Genomic DNA, 20,306 nt, shown 5'->3' on the forward strand with positions numbered 1-20,306 from the left:
GGCTCTGTCATATCCTCACATGGTCTCTCCTATCATTGCTATGCAGACGACACACAATTAATCTTCTCCTTTCCCCCTTCTGATAACCAGGTGGCGAATTGCATCTCTGCATGTCTGGCAGACATATCAGTGTGGATGACGGATCACCACCTCAAGCTGAACCTCGGCAAGACGGAGCTGCTCTTCCTCCCGGGGAAGGACTGCCCGTTCCATGATCTCGCCATCACGGTTGACAACTCCCTTGTGTCCTCCTCCCAGAGTGCTAAGAACCTTGGCGTGACCCTGGACAACACCCTGTCGTTCTCCACTAACATCAAGGGGCTGACCCGATCCTGTAGGTTCATGCTCTACAACATTCGCAGAGTACGACCCTGCCTCACACAGGAAGCGGCGCAGGTCCTAATCCAGGCACTTGTCATCTCCCGTCTGGATTACGGCAACTCGCTGTTGGCTGGGCTCCCTGCCTGTGCCATTAAACCCCTACAACTCATCCAGAACGCCGCAGCCCGTCTGGTGTTCAACCTTCCCAAGTTCTCTCACGTCACCCCGCTCCTCCGCTCTCTCCACTGGCTTCCAGTTGAAGCTCGCATCCGCTACAAGACCATGGTGCTTGCCTACGGAGCTGTGAGGGGAACAGCACCTCCGTACCTTCAGGCTCTGATCAGGCCCTACACCCAAACAAGGGCACTGCGTTCATCTACCTCTGGCCTGCTCACCTCCCTACCTCTGAGGAAGCACAGTTCCCGCTCAGCCCAGTCAAAACTGTTCGCTGCTCTGGCACCCCAATGGTGGAACAAGCTCCCTCACGACGCCAGGACAGCGGAGTCAATCACCACCTTCCGGAGACACCTGAAACCCCACCTCTTTAAGGAATACCTAGGATAGGATAAAGTAATCCTTCTAACCCACCCCCCCCCCCCCCCTAAAAGATTTAGATGCACTATTGTAAAGTGGTTGTTCCACTGGATATCATAAGGTGAATGCACCAATTTGTAAGTCGCTGGATAAGAGCGTCTGCTAAATGACTTAAATGTAAAAAAAAAAAAATGTTGGTAGCTAGTACTCCTAGCAGTTTATGCTAACTAGCTAGCATTTGCTGCTAGTGAAGTTGCTAGCTAGCAAGTTAGCATAAACTAGCATTAACTGGGGGGGTGAGTTGCCCCCAACACACTCATCCAACTTATTACTACTTCACAAAAAAATTATCACATTTTTGTGGATTATTTATCTTAAGGCCTTCCTACTTGTATATATTTATTAAAATATATAGATCTAACTTCACTGGAATATATCTACAACTTTTTGATCAACTTACCATAAATTATTTTTTTTTGTTCAGCAAGAACAGTCACAGACAGGGAAAGTGCTGAGAAAATAATTTGGTGACATCTTGTGTTCTTTATGTGAATTACAGTGGGGTGGGGGGGTGGGGGGGGGGGGGGGGGGGGGTTGTTACCCCAGGGGGCAAGTCACCGCCTACTACCCTAACTATCATGAATTTCTAAATAAAAAATGCCCTATGTCATTTCTTTTTCTTTTTTATAGATAAATCATAGGGTTCATTCTCCTCCCATATAAAGCTTATAATGACTGTTAAAAGATAATAAGCAATTAGGCTCAGTAGGCTCAGTGCTTCTTTTTTTGTCCTGTGTTTTGGTCTTCCAAGAAATAGGACACAAATTGCCAAGGCGCACACTGGCACACAACAGTTATTTTGAATAAATTCAGTCATTAAAATCAAAACCGTTTCATCTAATGGTGTCTTACAGCACAAATGCACTTTCATTAAAGAATGATACTCTAACCGCACATTGAAATCAAGCTGGAAACGATTTTCCAGAAAGATTTGTGTCAGGGTAAGACATACATTTTTTTTGAGAGTTTGACAGTTACTTCATTGATAAGAGATAAGAGCGCCAAGGCCAGAGCTGCACATTATTTTCAGCGGGACCAGCGACATCAAACGTGATCGCTCAGATCACCAGTTTTTATTAACGCACCAGTTAAAATGCTCGGATATGAAACCTGTCTGATTTCCAATGAGAAAAACTGATTGGTACATATGACAAAACCTATTGTGCTCATAATATCCTACTGAATATGTTACAATAATTTTTTTAAACGAGAGAAAAAGGTCATACAAAAAAATTATAATACAGTAGGCTGACAATAATCATCACAAAAACAATAATAATTATGATCATTATCATCATACCATAATAATAATAACAATAATACCCTAATAATAAAACAATAGCCTAACTACAACAATATTTTGAATACAAGTGAATGCGGATAATATTTACAATTATGGCATTTTACAATCAACTTTTGTGGTCATGTAAATTGTCTCACATTGCAACGCATCCTAATAGAAATGAGGGAATCACTATATTATCATAGTTCCTCTAACAAGTCTGAAACTAACGACATTATGCAGTTAGGTGCTCAAATTAATTGAATAGATCATTTTTTATAAACCCCCTATTCACAGACTAACGTTGTTTGGAGTCCTTTAAAAATAACATTTTTTTATTAGTTTGTGTGTGCTGCCACCATTATCACAGTGAAAGTTATACCAGAGTGGTTAGTATATGTAAAACGGATGACTACACTTCCTTTGTTAAATGACATTGTCTAGTCTTTGCTTATGAAGTCTAATCCAATCATAAATTGTTTATTCGGACCAATCAGGAGGCACTGAATTTCCCCTGAAAGAAATTCACGTCGAGAACTTTGTTGAACTTCATTGTCAGGCTGTCAGTTTCGAAAGGGCTTTGGTAAAGGTCCACTATAAAACCCTTCTTCTAAAGGGAAGGGCCAGAAGAGAACTGTGAGTCTTTCCACTTGGATGCTATAGTCGAGGGAAACTCCTTTAGTGAGAAAGAGCTCTTTACAATTACTTTTCCTTTACCCATCCAAACTGAGCAATGATGTTCCCTAGTGCACTTGCGCCTCCCGCTATATGCCCCAGTCTACTTCGACCGCCGGCGACTCTCTCGCTGCCCCAGTCCTTGCATTCAGCTTTCCCCGCCCACTCGAGCTTTTTGGTGGAGGACCTGTTGCGGATCAGTCGGCCAGTGAGCTACTTCCATCGGACGATTCCCTTACCCAGCGTGTCTCCCCTGGCATCAGGAGCCACCACGCTGACCTGCAGTCATCACACTCACCAAGCTGTCATCTCCACTTTAGCACAGACAAGAACGGGTTCTCCTCAGACCGCACTCTCCGTCAACCACGACCCTAACTATCTGAAGTTTGGAGTTAATGCCATCCTAGCACCATCAACGAGAAACGGTGAGATTATTGCGAAAGTATAGGCTAATGTAAAAATGGTTAGAGTGAATTTAGCCTACAAACAGGCGTGCTGCTTTGAATTTATGCAAATGCATGGAGATTATGTATATTTGGTCTATATGATTTAACGAAACGAAATGACAGCCAATTAATGTAAATGTTTCTTTCATTTTGAATCACAGCATCCTCTCCACGTTTAATGCATCATGCCATGCACGCAAAAGCCTTCCCTCTGCCATATTTTGACTGTTCGTTTCATCCCTTCATCAGAGCGTCATATTTTCCAGGTAAATCCACTTAACCCTGTCATGCCCATGTATTCAGCTGATGTTGTTGAACCTAATAACAATCTGCCTTTATTAGTTGAACCTAAGGGGGTATACAATCATTAGTTCAGAGGTTGGGAGCCGTAGAACGTCGTGGAATCAGTCTCGCCAATTTGATGCCCTATTTAGCAGTGCTGACATTTTGCATCAGTCCCCCTAATCTACAAATTAGCCGCAATTGTCATGGTCTAAATTTGAGGCGGATCCCCTCTCACAAGGAAGCTGCTGGCGTCTCTTCATTGCTTCTTTTTCCCACCGAGCCAGTGAACTTAGCTACTGATAACTCACAAAGCTTTCAGCACCATGACCAATTGGTCAGCTCCCTCCGGGAAGCCACACTTGACTTAAACATGCTGTTGATAGGCATTTACCAGTCATGGACTAATTCCCCATTAGAGGCTATTCACTATTTCAATATTCTCACAAGACCACATAGCGTGTTATGCATGTTTATGCATAGTGCTGTTGTGAGAAATCTAAAGTTAGCAAACAATAAATGGCACAGGATCCTGGAGTAATGTAATTAAAATATAATGACGGGCTAGCTAATGCTACAATGCTAGGTGTTATATATATTTCAAGATTAAGAATACGTGTATTATTTACCACACAGCTATAGTGAATTCACACATGCTTTGGCTTTTGAATAGCCAACAATAAAGATAGTGATAAGAAGAATCTAAAATGGCTACGCTATAAGGTACAGATATGGGTTAAGGCGGCTTCTTTTGAGAGCAATAAAACAACTTCAGCCTTATAAATAGCTTTTTGTGTTAATTTAATGAAAATGATGGGACACAAATAAGGCCCAACCATCAGTAGGCTACTCTCCTGGACCCAATTTCCTAAAAGCATTTTTAAGGCTTAAGTTAGTTCATCGTTAGAACTTTTGTAGGAGCATCGCTAAGGGGTCTATTCAATCCGTATCACAGAAGTTCAGCGTTACAGCGTGATTGAAATGTAAAGGCTATGTTCCCGTGTTGGCTGAGACAGCATTCACGGTAAAAGCTGCATATGTCGGTTCAATAGGAAATGACTTTTAAATGTAGCTTATATGGCGCAATCGGCAATGCTTCAGCGATACAGATTGAATAGAGCCCTAAATATCTGAGCTGTTTCCCAAAACCATCGTTATAGGCCTACTAAAGTTGCAATTGAAAACGCTCGTTATTTACCGACTGCCTCAGACCATGTAGAACAGCTAACAGCGGCTTTAGATGCTTTTGCCCTTCCGCGTCACTTCATACACAGAGGATTCCCACTAAACATATCAAGATGTGTAGGCCCTACAGTATCTGTCTCTCTGTGACCACCGATAATTTCAGAACGAAGTAGCCTACAAATACAAATTAGCCAATGTCTTTTCAGTTGTTACAAACACGCGTAGGATAAAAATAGACGTAAAATGAAAACAGAGGGGAGTGCATTCAAATATAAAACAGTAGGCTACCTAGGCCTATATTTTTCAATCGTTGAGTTTTGAAATCAATATCATGTTCAATCTATTTAGTTATATTTTGCTAATTGTGGGCTACTGTATCCTAGGCTATGTAAATATCTGCCTCAATATATTTCATGATGTGTAACATGTGCGCAATTATGTGCCAAATCTGTGATTTAGGCTAGTGCTTTATTAGAGGGTAAGCCATTAGAATCGCTATTGGGAAACCGGGGCCAGATGATCTAGGCATGCGGTTGTGTTTAGTTTGAAAGTATAAATCTCTTTTGTGGCAGTAATATATGGCTTTAGTGTCCTGTCCTAAGCCTTTTTCAGTTAGTTCATTACTACACAATTACCGTTCACGCTTCATCAGCCCCTCTATCTTTCATTGGGACTTTCGAAAGGGATACTCTGCCATTTTACCATACCAATGCTATAAGGGACCAAGCAATGTGCTAATTAGCTGCTTCGTGCCAATTCATTCAGACGGACTGCATTTAAGAACTTAAGAACAAAACACCCGTCAATATTTATAGACTTCGAGAGACTTCGCTTTAGACTACGAAAGAATTCGCTTTTATGCACGTTTATCCCCTCCACCCACTCCCTGAAAAGAAAATAAGGCTAGGCTACTTTGTTAAGCAAGGCTACTTTGTTAGCCTATGTGTGCATTTCCTGGAATGACACGACGCAAAGCTAATGGTATGTTTTTTTCTTTACTTTTAGCATCCTCTTCAGTGGTTCCTATCCCCGGTACATTTTCATGGCCGCTGGCTGCAAGAGGAAAGCCCAGGAGGGGGATGCTACGACGGGCAGTGTTCTCTGATGTCCAGCGCAAAGCCCTGGAGAAAATGTTTCAGAAACAGAAATACATCAGCAAACCAGACAGAAAGAAGCTGGCAGCAAAACTTGGGCTTAAAGACTCACAGGTAAAAACGAATAAAACAAAAATACAAAAACAACCAGTAGCCTAAGTGAATAAGACCAATAGACCCACATCAATGTAAAATATTCATTTTATGTATAGTTTGATTATTGGCATGTTCTAATATCTTTATTAGAATAAACCATGACTAGATAGCCTTATAATATTTCATGTATTTTTCAAGGTGAAAATCTGGTTCCAAAACCGAAGAATGAAATGGCGCAATTGCAAAGAGAGGGAGTTGTTGTCGTCCGGAGGTTGCCGGGAGCAAACCCTTCCAACTAAGATGAACCCCCACCCGGACCTCAGTGACGTCGGGAAGAAGTCTTGCGAGGAGGAGGCAGACGCGTTCAGCCCGCGCGCGGCCTTCTGCCGCTCTCCGTCAGAGCGCGAACTTTTGAACAGTGTGGAGTCGCACCTCTCTTCGCCTTGCAACTCCAGCAAGCACTCCGACTTCTCAGAATCAGAGGAGGAAGAGATCACAGTGTCTTAATTATGAATAATACATACATTATGCTTGTATAAAGTTGTTTGATCACATATATTGTTGCATATATTGTATATAGACATTATTACTCAAATTAGATCCCCTCATCCTTTGATTTGAGCATATTATTTGTCCGTAATATTACCAATTCACCTGGCCTATACGTAAATGTAGGGGCCATATTGGTTGTGGTAGATATTTCAGTACTTATTAAGGGATACACTTAGTAAATTAGATGTATTCTTGCAGCTTTTGCTATTTGTACCATATTTTGTAAGGGCCATTTTTATACCAAGAGGATTATACCTGACTTAAATGCTTATATTAGATGCATTGCTTTTAATCTATGTAGATGTTAAATCTATAACTTAAAAATAAATATATTATTTGTATGCTTTGTTTAAATGTTGTACTTTGAGAGTATTTTTTTCAAATAGAACTAAAATGTAAAGAACAACTGCTGCTTTCTTGACAATGGTACAACAATCAGAATAACACTTAAATAGTTTCATTATATTCCCACTATAACAAGTAAACAATGATTGATAAGGTCTGCCACTGCTTTTTTGCTTTTCTTCTCATAAGAAAGACAGAGGTCAGTATGAGAGAGTGCAGTGTCTTCTATTGTCTTAGAAATGACAGTTAGTCCAACGCTCTAACCACTAGGCTACCTGCCGCCCCAGTATAGGGCTATACACCAGGACGTCAGTCACATAGGTAGCCTAAATAATAACAGACCATTGCATTATTTCCAACAATGCTACTGAATTGAGACAAATGAACAGAGTTCAACACACAGAACATTGCTGAACAATATTTAAAACCACGTGAGGTCAAATAAAACTTTGACCATTTAAAACAACTTAATAAATAAACACTGGTTTATTGATTTCTCTATGAATAAAAAAGATGAAAGATGGAAAGTACAGTATTGTGACCAGATTTATTCTCACAGTCTCATAGTTTTTCACTCTTATAGAAAAAGGAGCAACCTATGGAGGAATCCTAACTATAGGCCTACACACATTACTCTGTAGTTCAGTAAAAGATGTATAGGAAATGTTTTGAAAACGTGGGATTCAGATAAAATATTTACATCTTCACATTACAAAATAAAAATGTGCATAAACAAAATTCACATATCAAAGAATTCAACAATTATCAACCACTAGATTCAACAGCCAACCTTTCACATCATTCCAACATCCTAACTGTGTGGGACCAAGAAAAGACAAACAACCATTTCGATTTGTGCTTGCACCACCCTTTACAGTCCAGTAAGATGTGGTAGTGAAAATTCAAACCTTGCAAAATATTCACAGATCAATGTACCTGCAATACAAATCTTGACAATACTTAAAAATACAAGTAAACTGTTTTGGTTTCAGTCGAAAGTTCCAAATGAATGTTGCAAATAATGTGTTACTAAGAACACTCATGGGATGAATAGCAACAGCACTGACAGATAAAGTGGACATTCTGAGGGGGAGCAACCAAAGTGGTACCTCTTAGTAGAGTAAGCTGCTCTGAGAATACTCCATCTTATGAGGGAATAAAGCCTAGTTACTCCGATACAGCAACACCGAGGATCCCATTAACACTGGACGCGAATGGAACCAGCGCAAATTCTTCAGAGTGAGCGACTAGACACGCCAACCTCCGTCTCAAAGCCATGTAGTCGCTCTGATCTTTTTCTAGCCAGAGACCTTTCAGATGTGGGTCTACATGTCCAATGTGCCTCTATATAGGGAAACACTGTGTTGGAACATTTCATGCAGGGATGGAGCTCTGTCTGGAGCTGAACAAAAGACAAATGAGGGCTTTTGGGATACTGTTTGAAACACTCATGAGGTGTAAAGTTCTCATCTTCCTCAGGAGAGCACCAAAAATCCTAAAAGTATCACTGATTTCAAGATATCCATAACAAAAGCCTAGACCTTTTTGCTACCAGCTAGCTGCACATAAACGATGTGGAATCATTTTCATCAAAGTATGAGCAAGTTAGCATCCCCTAAACTCTGCACCGCCTCTTATAGAAATCAAGTATATCAAAGGCATTGTCAATGCATGTGACCACCGTTGTTATAAAGGTAGCAAGGCATCATTTGAAAGTTAAGCACCAAAAAGATGTCTCTTCACTAAGAAAATGCACACAGGTCAAGCTCTGTGAAGCTGAGTGAATGTATGTATAGTTTTTTTTCTACTCAGTTTGGATCACATAGCTATAGCCTAGGTTAGGTCACAGTCAAGGCAACTGGTTTGATGTCTCATAAACTACGTCATTCATTTATATGGCTGAGTGTCTTTGTCTGGGACTGTAAACAGACTCCTAATAAACACTGAAAACAGTACAAATACCGAGTTGAAATTATTCAGGTTATTGAACTTCGACTGGGTTTTTCATCTCGGGTTACCTGCACCCAGTAAATCTATTTATTCTATTATGTATCAGTACACAGTGTAAATAGTGAGTTCCAACTGGTATATAAGATGCTCTGACTGCCTAAAGACATGAAATCGCAGAGGTCAAATTCTAACTTGAAATACATAACCGAACATTGAACCTCATATCAATGGATGATTAACACAAAAGGTATGTTCATTTAGGATGTGTCCCAGAGTGAGTACTAGCTGACAGAGGGAGACTCATAGTGTGTACTCCAGTGGTGAGTCCAGCATGTTGTCTTCATGGGGATCCTGGTTGCTGTTGGAGTCGCTGTCGTAAATCTGAGTGCTGCCGGAGCAGTGGGCTGCCTCCTTTAACCTCATCAGCATGTTCATCTGTGGAGATTTATAGAGGTCAGAGGTCAGATAGGTTGTCGCCTACATACAGACACTCATGCTAAACATAAAGCCATAGATAGTCTTTCAATAAGGTGCTTTTAAAGAGTATGCTCTTGGATACAAATATCAAGTCAAACCTTTGTTCATACAGACTATCATCACATACAGGATTATTGTGTAATGCCATACCAAACATACCTTCATGATTATTTCCAAATCCAACCAATATTTGAGTTAAAGATTGTCAGAAAAGTTAACAGGAGGTGTAAGCCTTATATCAACGTACCAGGGGGTCTCCGTCTGTGCATCCCTGGGGAAGCTGTTTTCTGGGACAGCCATCTTTGGAGATGGAGTATCCATCGAAGCCTACGTCCTCTGGCCGGAGCTGCAGCAGCTGGGGCCATTCGTGCTGCAGGGGGCTGGCTGCCCAGGGGTAGCTCTCCATCACCCACCGTGCTGGATCCTCCCACGGAGCTCTCCTCCCATACATCTGAAAGACGGACAGAATCATAATAACTGCTCAGCGGTTTTCATTAAAAACAGTAAGTGTGCGTCAGCTTATTATAAACAGTGCCTTCAGAAAGTATTCACAACCCTTAACTTTTTTGTTGTGTTACAAAGTGGGATTAAAATGGATTTCATTGTCAGTTTTTGACAGCAATCTACACAAAATACTCCGTAATGTCAAAGTGGAAGAAAAATCTGAACATTTGTAATTTAAAAAAAAATAAAACAGTAATATATCTTGATTATATAAGTATTCAACCCCCTGAGTCAATATATGTTAGAATCACCTTTGGCAGTGATTACAGCTGTGAGTCTTTCTGGGTAAGTCTCTAAGAGCTTTCCACACCTGGATTATGCAACATTTGCCCATTATTATTTTATAAATTCTTCAAACTCTGTCAAATTGGTTGTTGATCATTGCTAGACAACCATTTTCAGGTCATGCCATAGATTGTCAAGCAGATTTAAGTCAAAACTGTAACTCGGCCACTCAGGAACATTCACCTTCTTCTTGGTAAGCAACTCCAGTTTAGCCTTGTGTTTTAGGTTATTGTCCTGCTGAAAGTTGAATTAATCTCCCATTGTCTGATGGAAAGTAAACTGAAACAGGTTTTTCCTCTAGGATTTGTAGGGAGTTTCCTCCCGAGTCTGTAGGGGAGTTGCAGTGATGGGACAACCGATGTAACTACCAATTGGATATTACGAAATTGGGGAGAAAAAGGGGGTAAATGTACAAAAATGAAGAAAAAAACTTTACCTTCGTATTCAGGAAAATAAGTTCATTCCTTTGGAACATTTTTTGCAGTATTACTTTAGTGCCTTGTTGCAAACAGGATGTATGTTTTAGAATATTTGATTCTGTACAGGCTTCCTTCTTTTCACTGTCATTTAGGTTAGTCTTGTGGAGTAAATACAGTGTTTTTGATCCATCCTCAGTTTTCTCCCATCACAGCCATTAAACTCTGTAACTGTTTTAAAGTCACCATTGGCCTCATGGTGAAATCCCTGAGTGGTTTCCTTCCTCTCCGGCAACTGAGTTAGGAAGGACGCCTGTATCTTTGTAGTGCCTGGGTGTATTGATACACCATCCAAAGTGTAATTAATAACTTCACCATGCTCAAAGGGATATTCAATGCCTTCTTTATATATATTTGTTTTATCTACCAATAGGTGTCCTTCTTTGTGAGGGATTGGAAAACCTCCTGTCACGTCCTGACCAGCAGAGGGAGTAATTGTATTAGTTTTGGTCAGGACGTGGCAGAGGGTTTGTGTTTTTGTATGTATTTCTACGTTCTGTCTAGTTTAGTTTTTCTATGTTTAAGTTTGGGTGTTGGACTCTCAATTGGAGGCAGGTGTTTCTAGTTGCCTCTGATTGAGAGTCCTATAATTAGGTGTGTGTTTGGTTTGGGTTTTGTGGGTAGTTGTTTTTGCATTGTTTTTAGTATAGCCTGCAAGACTGTTGTACTGTCGTGTTTCTTTGTTTTTTTCGTGTTCACTAAATAAATAACAATGATGAGCACGCAACCCGCTGCGCCTTGGTCCATTCCTGACGACACTTGTGACACCTCCCTGGTTTTCGTGGTTGAATCTGTGTTTGAAATTCACTGCTCAACTGAGGGACCTTACAGGTAACATTTCAGCTTTTAATTTTTTTATTAATTTGTAAGCATTTTGAAAAACATAATGGGGTATTGTGTGTAGACCAATGACAAAAACATTTACATTTAATCCATTTTAAATTCAGGCTGTAACACAACAAAATGTGGAAAAAGTCAAGAGGTGTAAATACTTTCTGAAGGCACTGTACGTACTCAATGTATACTCTATGTAGTATCTCTCTGTGTCCGTACGTTAGTTTACAAACCATTATTAAAAGGGCTAGCGCTACTACAAATGCAAATTGATGCCACATTTCAAACGTTATGTCATTGTACCTGCAGCCCCTCTCGGACAGCCTCCAACATGTAGGGAATGATGGAATAGTTCCACAGATCTGTGAACCACACTCTGGATCCCTCCACATCCATGGGACAAGACAGGAAGAGGCGAGGCCCTGGGAGGAAGAGACAGACAAACGTCAACAAAACATCCCTTTCATTCCATAGAACCCTTCAATCTTGTCCCTTATATATTTTCTTTATTGACAAATCTCAAATATACAATTGAGAAGTATGTGTTCATTCAAGTACAGTCTATTCATATATTTCTTAAATTATAATGTAAAAAAACATGGCCAGATAATGTAATAGCAAAAGGAGAAAAGAAGAAGATGAATGTGATTTCCTGTGAATCTTACCGATGGTGACGTCCGAGGAGCTGTGAGACTCTAGGAAGCGGTTGAGGTGATGCCAGACAGTAGGGATCCACTCGATGATCCTCACCAGCTCAGCGTTTCGCTGCCGGCTGCTAATCTCCGTCTCCATCAGCCTCCTCCTCAGGAACCGACCCAGGAAGCCCTTCACTGGCTCAGTGTGGTTGGCACACAGCACCCACCTAGAGAGGACACACACAGGAAACAGACAACAGCAGAGAGGGTGATCAGTTACTGTTCAAACAGACCTCCTCAAACGAGGGTTAGGCAGAGGACATATCAATGTTTAAATACTGCCCTCTTGTGGCGGCTACATGACATAGCAATTACATTTTACATTTCAGAATACAGATGACATCAAATAACATTATCTTGTAACTGAAAACAAGACAGTAACACATACAACATTATAGATATGATGTACCTGAAGTTATGATGAAGCTGCAGGTTGGGAGTGGATGATGTAGCCTGGTTCATTGTTCCAATGATATAAGGACTGGGAACAAACAAGGCAATACATTTAAGATTAAGAACAAGCAAATAAACACTGTGTGAGTGTGTGCACCTGTGTGCATGCCCGTATGTGAGCCTGTGTGTGTGTGTGTGCGCCTGTGTGTCTCTGCGTGTGTGAGTCTCTCTCTCTGTGTGTGTATGTGTGTGTGTGTGTGCGCGCATACTGACCATTGGTGGTGGTTGCAGCTGAGCAGGCCATTGAAGACCTCTCCTAGAGAGCTGACATTGTGCAGGTTGTCCAGTATTACCACCAGGGGCATGTCCACCCCATGACTCGTACTGTTGCAATGGTCAGCCAGGTTAGACAGGTACTGACGCAGCTCCTGGGCACCAGAGAGAAGAGTTTACAAAGACAGTACAGTTAATCATTTCCACATTAACCACAAAATGATTCCCCATACAGCCTCTAAAATACCACAGTATATTACTAATGACATATTAAGCATTTCATCTATAGAGGGGTTGCAGTTGAGTCACAAATCACCGAGTCAGTCTGCTGGAACTTTGGTGCCCTGTGTGTCCTCCAATCTTCCACATGGCTGGCTGTGGTGATGGGAAACCGAAGCTTTGTGAACCCTTTGGGACTTTCATAAAATTCCAATAGTGTGCAAATGCAGCCCGCAATTTGGGGCGTTCCTGCATGTGGGCATTCCTGCATCTGCAAGAACGCCTCCCCTCGAGCATCCCATTGGTTCCCGCATGAATGCTTACTAGTTAGATAGCACACAGTGTCGCCCCCGGCTCCCGCCCGCTGTGTACCAGAGTCCTCCTTAGGACTAGCTGGCTAAGCTAGCAGACAGTGTCCTTTTCTCCCGCCTGCCGAACACCTGTCCTCGCCGCCGTTAAGAGAACTGCTGGAAAACATTGCCCGAAAGGCAGGGGTGAAGGACACTGTCTACCGGTGTACGGCTAGCTAGCTAGCTACCGTTGTCACCCCCGCCACTCCTTCTGCGGGGTTGATGGGCTGCTGGCATCCAACGTTATTGTGCATTACAGCCATCTACCTTACCGGAGCTCCCCGCCTTCCGTCTGTCCTAACAAAAAATGTACCAATAGAAGTATAAAGAGGGGTTCCTGCAGATGGAGGAATGCCAACAAGCAGGAACGCCCCGAAATGTGGGCCGCAATTGCACCCATTTCCCAAATTGTGCCGAATAAATGGTTCATTACTCTGAGTTTTTATCACAGTGTTCTTAGTAACATATAAGCATGTTTGATGTTTACATAGACTTGTTTTCCCATTGCACCCATCAAAATGTCATGGCGCAATGGATAGGAATACCATATCCAGGTTTCCCTTTTTTCTTCTAGGTTCATTATTTAGGATGCTGAAGACAAAAGATTATCATAGGCTAAACTAATAAACTATTATAACAAATTATTTGAACAACAATAGGAAGAGCGTGTGGTCCTATAATGTATGTCCTATAATTCCTATAATAACTACAACCTAAAACTTCTTACCTGGGAATATTGAAGACTCATGTTAAAAGGAACCACCAGCTTTCATATGTTCTCATGTTTTGAGCAAGGAACTTAAACGTTAGCTTTTTTACATGGCACATATTGCACTTTTACTTTCTTCTCCAACACTTTGTTTTTGCATTATTTAAACCAAATTGAACATGTTTCATTATTTATTTGAGTCTAAATAGATTTTATTGATGTATTATATTAAGTTCAAATAAGTGTTCATTCAGTATTGTTGTAATTGTCATTATTACAAATAAATACATTTTAAAAAAAAGCGTCCGATTAATCGGTATCGGCTTTTTTGGTCCTCCAATAATCGGTATCGGCGTTGAAAAAAAAAATCATAATCGGTCGACCTCTACTCTAAATACATGGAAATTCTTGAGGGAAACCTGTTTCATTCTTCCAGAGATTTGAGACTGGGCCGGATGTTCACCTTCCAACAGGACAATGACCCTAAGCATACTGCTAAAGCAATACTCAAGTGGTTTAATAAGGGGAAACATTTAAATGTCTTGGAATGGCCTAGTCAAAGCCCAGACCTCAATCCAATTGAAAATCTGTGGTATGACTTAAAGATTGCTGTACACCAGCGGAACCCATCCAACTTAAAGGAGCTGTAGCAGTTTTGCAGTTTCACAATAACAAATATTTTTCATCTTCAAAGTGGTACGCATGTTGTGTAAATCAAATGATACAAAACCCCCAACAAATCCATTTTAATTCCAGGTTGTAAGGCAACAAAATAGGAAAAATGCCAAGGGGGATGAATACTTTCACAAGCCGCTGTACATCCTTCTATACCATGGTTTATATGTGTACCTATGTTAGCAAATGTTGTAAACAAAAATACAGTTTAAAAGCCACGCACAATGTATAAACCTATTACAACTGGAGCAGGCCAAACCTGCTGGGTTTGTAAACGTTAGACATCTTAGTAAGAAGTAGAGTATTACTACAAAAGCAAAAAAAGTAACTACCAGAGATGGCGAACCTCGCTCCACTGATCGTTGATCTATCTACGTCATATGTCACCGGCAACACTCTTTTCCAAATACTGTATCCTCCAACAGTTCCAATTTGCAATGTAAGGGGAATAAGCATTTCCATTTGTGAATCTCCTCTCTCATATACTTCCATATCGGTTACATTTTGGCACCTCCACTATCATACAGAAAGTATCCCTTGGTAAAGGTTCTTTCCTACATTCAACTTATTAATCATGATAGTGTTTGACAGACCTTGCTCGACTTGTGGTCTACGTTGAACGTGGCAATGGTCCCGTCGGTGACCTCCCTCCCTTCCCTCAGCACTATGTGTTCGGCCAATCGGCTGGCCAGGAAACTCTTCCCGGTGCCACTGGGGCCAGACAGGATGATCCTCCGGTGCTCATGGAGCTGGGACACGTAGCGCTGCAGCAGGGGTTTGGGGATCAGCGTCTCAAACACCAAGTCGTCTTGGCTGTGCTCACACACACCTGCAGGCAGGGGGCAGCACAGGACACGTACATTAAAGGATAGGTTCACTGGTGTTGTTATTGACTGATCCAGACAGTTTTTAATTACAGGGTTCAAATTTATTTAAATATTGACTGCTAGCAAAAACAATGCGAGTGAGAGAGGTATAGTTCTAATTTTCCAAACTTCCGAGAGGTCCATTCTTGCCCATACCTTTGAGAGAGACAGAGATGGTGTCACTGTCTCCAACGAGGTATCCACAGGGCAGGAGTTCAGGGGTGTCAGTCTCATGTGTGCGATGGATGTCCCCGATGCTATAGCCAAGGACACTGTCTGAGTTTAGACCCAGCTGGCTCACTGGGTCCACGTGGATAATGTACTCCTGCAGGACCAGGGACCAATCAAACATCAGATACAGGACAATGGACCAATCATACATCAGACAAAGGACCACAAACCAATCACATGTCAGATACAAGTGTCACTCTAGTCACTCCTCTACCAGGCTGAGTTTGAAGTGTCTGTTGATTTACCTTAAAGAGACGTCTGACCACCCCATCCAGCACATCCCATTTGGTTTTCCCACTGACACCAATGCAACCAATCAGGAACTGACGAGGTCTACGCTCCTATAAAATATGAGGACGAACTCATCATAAGATCTGATATTAAGGACAAATAAGGTAAAAGGCATACATTTTTTTGGTAGCCATTGTAATTTCTGGTGAGTTGGAAGTGTAAGAAGTTTCGTACCTCTTTCCACTTGGCATCCTCATCTAGAGTTACGACCACCTTGACGTGACGTCCTTCTTTCCGTGAGCTACCTTCCCCGTTGTCCTCCAACAACATGTCTACAGAGACAGGGACATAGATATTACCTATAGCAGACAGGACTACAAACACACACACAAACACACATGGACAGGTGAATGCACGTGCTCACGCACAAAGACTAACACTGGCGCGCACACACGCATGCACGTACGCTCGCTCACTCACACTCTCTCTCTTACCGAGGCTGGTGGACTCTGTTAGAGCGAGGCTATGCTGTGACTGGCCCGCTGAGGGTGAAGCCACTGAGGCTTGTGAGGCTGCTCTGCTGCAGCTGCCCTGACTCTCCATCTTCAGACAGTCGTTCTCTGTCTTCAGCCTCTCTATCTCGCCCTGAGGACAGATTAGAACACATCAGGTCAAACATAACTCACAGCATCGTACCACTTTGTATTTGACATGCTTTGTGATGGCCAATGTTCGCGTGGTCATTTCGAGGGTGAGGAGTTTTCCCCTGACCATGCAAACCTTGACCAGGAACATGCCAGGTCACAAGGTCAGGGAAACCTCCAGGCCCTCATCATGTCATACCAATGGTCATATGTGGTCATGTTTCAGTCATCCTCACCTGCATGCGGTTCATGGACTCCCTGAGCTGGTCCAGCTGGTGGGCGGAGCTGAGGGCCTCCAGGCGTATGTCAGTCAGCTTCATCTCCTTGTCTCGGAGCTCGCTGCGGAGCGCCATCACTGTCTCCGCTTCGCTGTCTGTGCACTCTGAGATCCTGCAGACGAGACAGATGTCTGGTCACTTCAGGGTTAAACAGAATGCTGGTCCACATCCCTGGGAAACCTCATGGAGCACAATTCTCATTTTCTTACAAAGATCTTTTTTATTTTTTAAATTTTTTACTCAGTAACATGCTGTACAAATTATTGGTTTGTCACTGCAAAAAATGATTGTCGCGTATTCCAAGTTAATCCAAAGGCACTGAATCACTGTGCGATAGATAGGGGTTCAGGCAATTGTAAACAGGACAAAATCAAAGTCCTGTGAAGGATGTGTGTGATTGGCTCAGAATTCCACTTTCAATGGCACAACATGGCATGAGTGATCGAGTTGATGTTAATTGGTTAAATAATCATTTGGCGCATCAAGGACATTTGTTAGGATTAGCCATCATCAGAATTGCTCATAAAGTGAATGTGGGTTATTCAGACATTTTTCATACTCTATTACCGAGCGAGAGAACCAGTCCTCAACACCCCAGTGCTACCGCCCCAGCCACGCCCACTAACAGGCAGGGGAGAGAGAAAGGGACTAGAGACACAGACAAACAGACAGACAAGAGAATAACAGCTTCAATACAAACATCCAACTATTGACTAAAACAATGAGGCCATGCAGTCTCTAATGATAACACACACACAGCTTGGGGTACTGGGATATACAGTATATATATATATATATATATATATATATACACACACACATACAGTACCAGTCAAAAGTTTGGACACACCTACTCATTCAAGGGTTTTTCTTTTTTTGTAGAATAATAGTGAAGACATCAACACTATGAAATAACACATGTAGAATCATGAAGTAACCAAAAAAGTGTTAAACAAATGAAAATATATTTTATATTTCAGATTCTTCAAAGTAGCCACCCTTTGCCTTGATGACAGCTTTGCACACTCTTGGCATTCTCTCAACCAGCTTCACGGGGAATGCTTTCCAACAGTCTTGAAGGAGTTCCCACATATGCTGAGCACTTGTTGGCTGCTTTTCCTTCACTCTGCGGCCCAACTCATCCCAAACCATCTCAAATGGGTTGAGGTCGGGTGATCGTGGAGGCCAGGTCATCTGATGCAGCACTCCATCACTCTCCTTCTTGTTCAAATAGCCCTTACACAGCCTGGAGGTGTGTTTTGGGTCATTGTCCTGTTGAAAAACAAATGACAGTCCCACTAAGCGCAAACCAGATGGGATGGCGGATCGCTGCAGAATGCTGTGCCTTGAATTCTAAATAAATCACTGACAGTGTCACCAGCAAAGCACCTCCACACATCACGCCTCCTCCTCCATGCTTCACGGTTGAAACCACACCTGAAGAGATCATCCGTTCACCTACTCTGCGTTTCACAAAGACACAGCGGTTGGAACCAAAAATCTAAAATGTGGACTCATCAGACCAAAGGACAGATTTCTACCAGTCTAATGTCCATTGCTCGTGTTTCTTGGCCCAAGCAAGTCTCTTCTTCTTATTGGTGTCCTTTAATAGTGGTTTCTTTGCATAAATTCGACCACGAAGGCCTGATTCATGCAGTCTCCTATGAGCAGTTGATGTTGAGATGTGTCTGCTACTTGAACACTGTGAAGCATTTGTTGTTTGGGCTGCAATCTGAGGTGCAGTTAACTCTAATGAATTTTTCCTCTACAGCAGAGGTAACTCTGGGTCTTCCTTTCCTGTGGCGGTCCTCATGAGAGCCAGTTTCATCATAGCGCTTAATGATTTTTGAGACTGCACTTGAAGAAACTTCAAATTTTCTGGATTGACAGACTCCATGTCTTAAATTAATGATGAAATCTCGTTTGTCTTTGCTTAATTAAGCTGTTCTTGCCATAATATGGACTTGGTCTTTTACCACATAGGGCTATCTTCTGCATACCACTCTTACCTTGTCACAACACAACTGATTGGCTCAAAGAAGGAAATAAATTCCACAAATTAACTTTTAACAAGGCACACCTGTTAATTGAAATACATTTCAGGTGACTACCTCATGAAGCTGGTTGAGAGAATGCCAAGTGTGTGCAAAGCTGTCATCAAGGCAACTTTGAAGAATCTCAAATATATTTTGATTTGTAGAACACTGTTTTGGTTACTACATGATTCCATATGTGTCATTTCATAGTTTTGATGTCTTCCCTATTATTCTACAATGTAGAACATTTTACAAATAAAGAAAAACCCTTGAATGAGTGGGTGTTCTAAAACTTTTGACTGGTATTGTATATATACAGTGGCAAGAAAAAGTATGTGAACCCTTTGGAAATACCTGTATTTCTGCATAAATTGGTCATAACATTTGATCTGATCTGCATCTAGGTCACAACAATAGACAAACACAGTCTGCTTAAACGAATAACACACTCGTGTCTTTATTGAACACACTGTGTAAACATTCACAGTGCAGGGTGGAAAAAGTATGTGAACCCTTGGATTTAATAACTGGTTGACCCTCCTTTGGCAGCAATAACCTCAACCAAACATTTTCTGTAGTTGTGGATCAGACCTGCACAACGGTCAGGAGGAATTTTGGACTATTCCTCTTTACAAAACTGTTTCAGTTCAGCAATATTCTTGGGATGTCTGGTGTGAACTGCTCTATTGAGGTCATGCCACAGCATCTCAATCGGGTTGAGGTCAGGACTCTCCAGAAGTCGTATTTTCTTCTGTTGAAGCCATTCTGTTGTTGATTTACTTCTGTGTTTTGGGTCGTTGTCCTGTTGCATCACCCAACTTCTGTTGAGCTTCAATTGGCGGACAGATAGCCTTATATTCTCCTGCAAAATGTCTTGATAATCTTGGGAATTCATAAAAGGCTAATTGATCATTAGAAAACCCTTTTGCAATTATGTCAGCACAGCTGAAACTGTCATTCTGATTAAAGAAGCAATAAAACTGGCCTTTGGACTAGTTGAGTATCTGGAGCATCAGCATTTGTGGGTTTGATTACTGGCTCAAAATGTCCAGAAAAAAAGAACTTTCTTCTGAAACTCGTCAGTCTATTCTTGTTCTACTCCATGCGAGAAATTGCCAAGAAACTGAAGATCTCGTTCAACGCTGTGTACTACTCCCTTCACAGAACAGCGCAAACTGGCTCTAACCAGAATATAATGAGCAGTGGGAAGCCCCGGTGCACAACTGAGCAAGAGGACAAGTACATTAGAGTGTCTAGTTTGAGAAACAGAGGCCTCACAAGTCCTCAACTGGCAGCTTCATTAAATAG

General features: G+C 41.7%; 2 protein-coding genes across 9 annotated transcripts in view; one reads left to right on the forward strand and one right to left on the reverse strand.

The window, feature by feature from the left end:
* Positions 1 to 2,765: 2,765 nt before the first annotated feature.
* Positions 2,766 to 6,881, forward strand: LOC106573241 (homeobox protein DBX1-B). Its single transcript, XM_014148127.2, has 4 exons — positions 2,766 to 3,297; positions 3,480 to 3,584; positions 5,791 to 5,993; positions 6,174 to 6,881. The coding sequence occupies exons 1-4, from the start codon at positions 2,931 to 2,933 to the stop codon at positions 6,480 to 6,482; spliced, it is 984 nt and encodes a 327-aa protein (XP_014003602.2). The 5' UTR covers positions 2,766 to 2,930; the 3' UTR covers positions 6,483 to 6,881.
* Positions 6,882 to 7,339: 458 nt separating this feature from the next.
* The window catches only part of LOC106573239 (neuron navigator 2), a 133,009-nt gene continuing 120,042 nt past the window's right edge, over positions 7,340 to 20,306 (reverse strand). For 6 of the 8 annotated variants that reach the window (XM_082962521.1, XM_082962519.1, XM_082962518.1 and 3 more), the window contains 13 exons: positions 17,530 to 17,610; positions 16,921 to 17,074; positions 16,535 to 16,685; positions 16,275 to 16,372; positions 16,055 to 16,150; positions 15,735 to 15,903; positions 15,306 to 15,541; positions 12,760 to 12,914; positions 12,503 to 12,574; positions 12,064 to 12,260; positions 11,702 to 11,820; positions 9,547 to 9,750; positions 7,340 to 9,257 (listed from right to left, as the gene is read on the reverse strand). In XM_082962521.1, coding sequence (XP_082818647.1) covers positions 9,123 to 9,257; positions 9,547 to 9,750; positions 11,702 to 11,820; positions 12,064 to 12,260; positions 12,503 to 12,574; positions 12,760 to 12,914; positions 15,306 to 15,541; positions 15,735 to 15,903; positions 16,055 to 16,150; positions 16,275 to 16,372; positions 16,535 to 16,685; positions 16,921 to 17,074; positions 17,530 to 17,610 — 1,867 coding nt within the window. In that variant the 3' untranslated portion in view covers positions 7,340 to 9,122. The remainder of the gene's footprint in view (positions 9,258 to 9,546; positions 9,751 to 11,701; positions 11,821 to 12,063; positions 12,261 to 12,502; positions 12,575 to 12,759; positions 12,915 to 15,305; positions 15,542 to 15,734; positions 15,904 to 16,054; positions 16,151 to 16,274; positions 16,373 to 16,534; positions 16,686 to 16,920; positions 17,075 to 17,529; positions 17,611 to 20,306) is intronic. The other 2 variants (XM_014148126.3, XM_082962520.1) reach the window with 1 other exon arrangement.

The sequence above is a fragment of the Salmo salar genome, chromosome 16 (genome assembly GCF_965601325.2).
Source record: "Salmo salar chromosome 16, fSalSal1, whole genome shotgun sequence".
Lineage (NCBI taxonomy): Eukaryota > Metazoa > Chordata > Actinopteri > Salmoniformes > Salmonidae > Salmo > Salmo salar.

Bases quoted from the DNA above. Each gene is read 5' to 3' on its own strand.
- LOC106573241 (XM_014148127.2), top strand. From the start codon at position 2,931: ATGATGTTCCCTAGTGCACTTGCGCCTCCCGCTATATGCCCCAGTCTA. The intron at 3,585-5,790 runs GTAAATCCACTT...CTTTACTTTTAG, and splicing joins CAGAGCGTCATATTTTCCAG to CATCCTCTTCAGTGGTTCCT. The intron at 5,994-6,173 runs GTAAAAACGAAT...GTATTTTTCAAG, and splicing joins TTGGGCTTAAAGACTCACAG to GTGAAAATCTGGTTCCAAAA.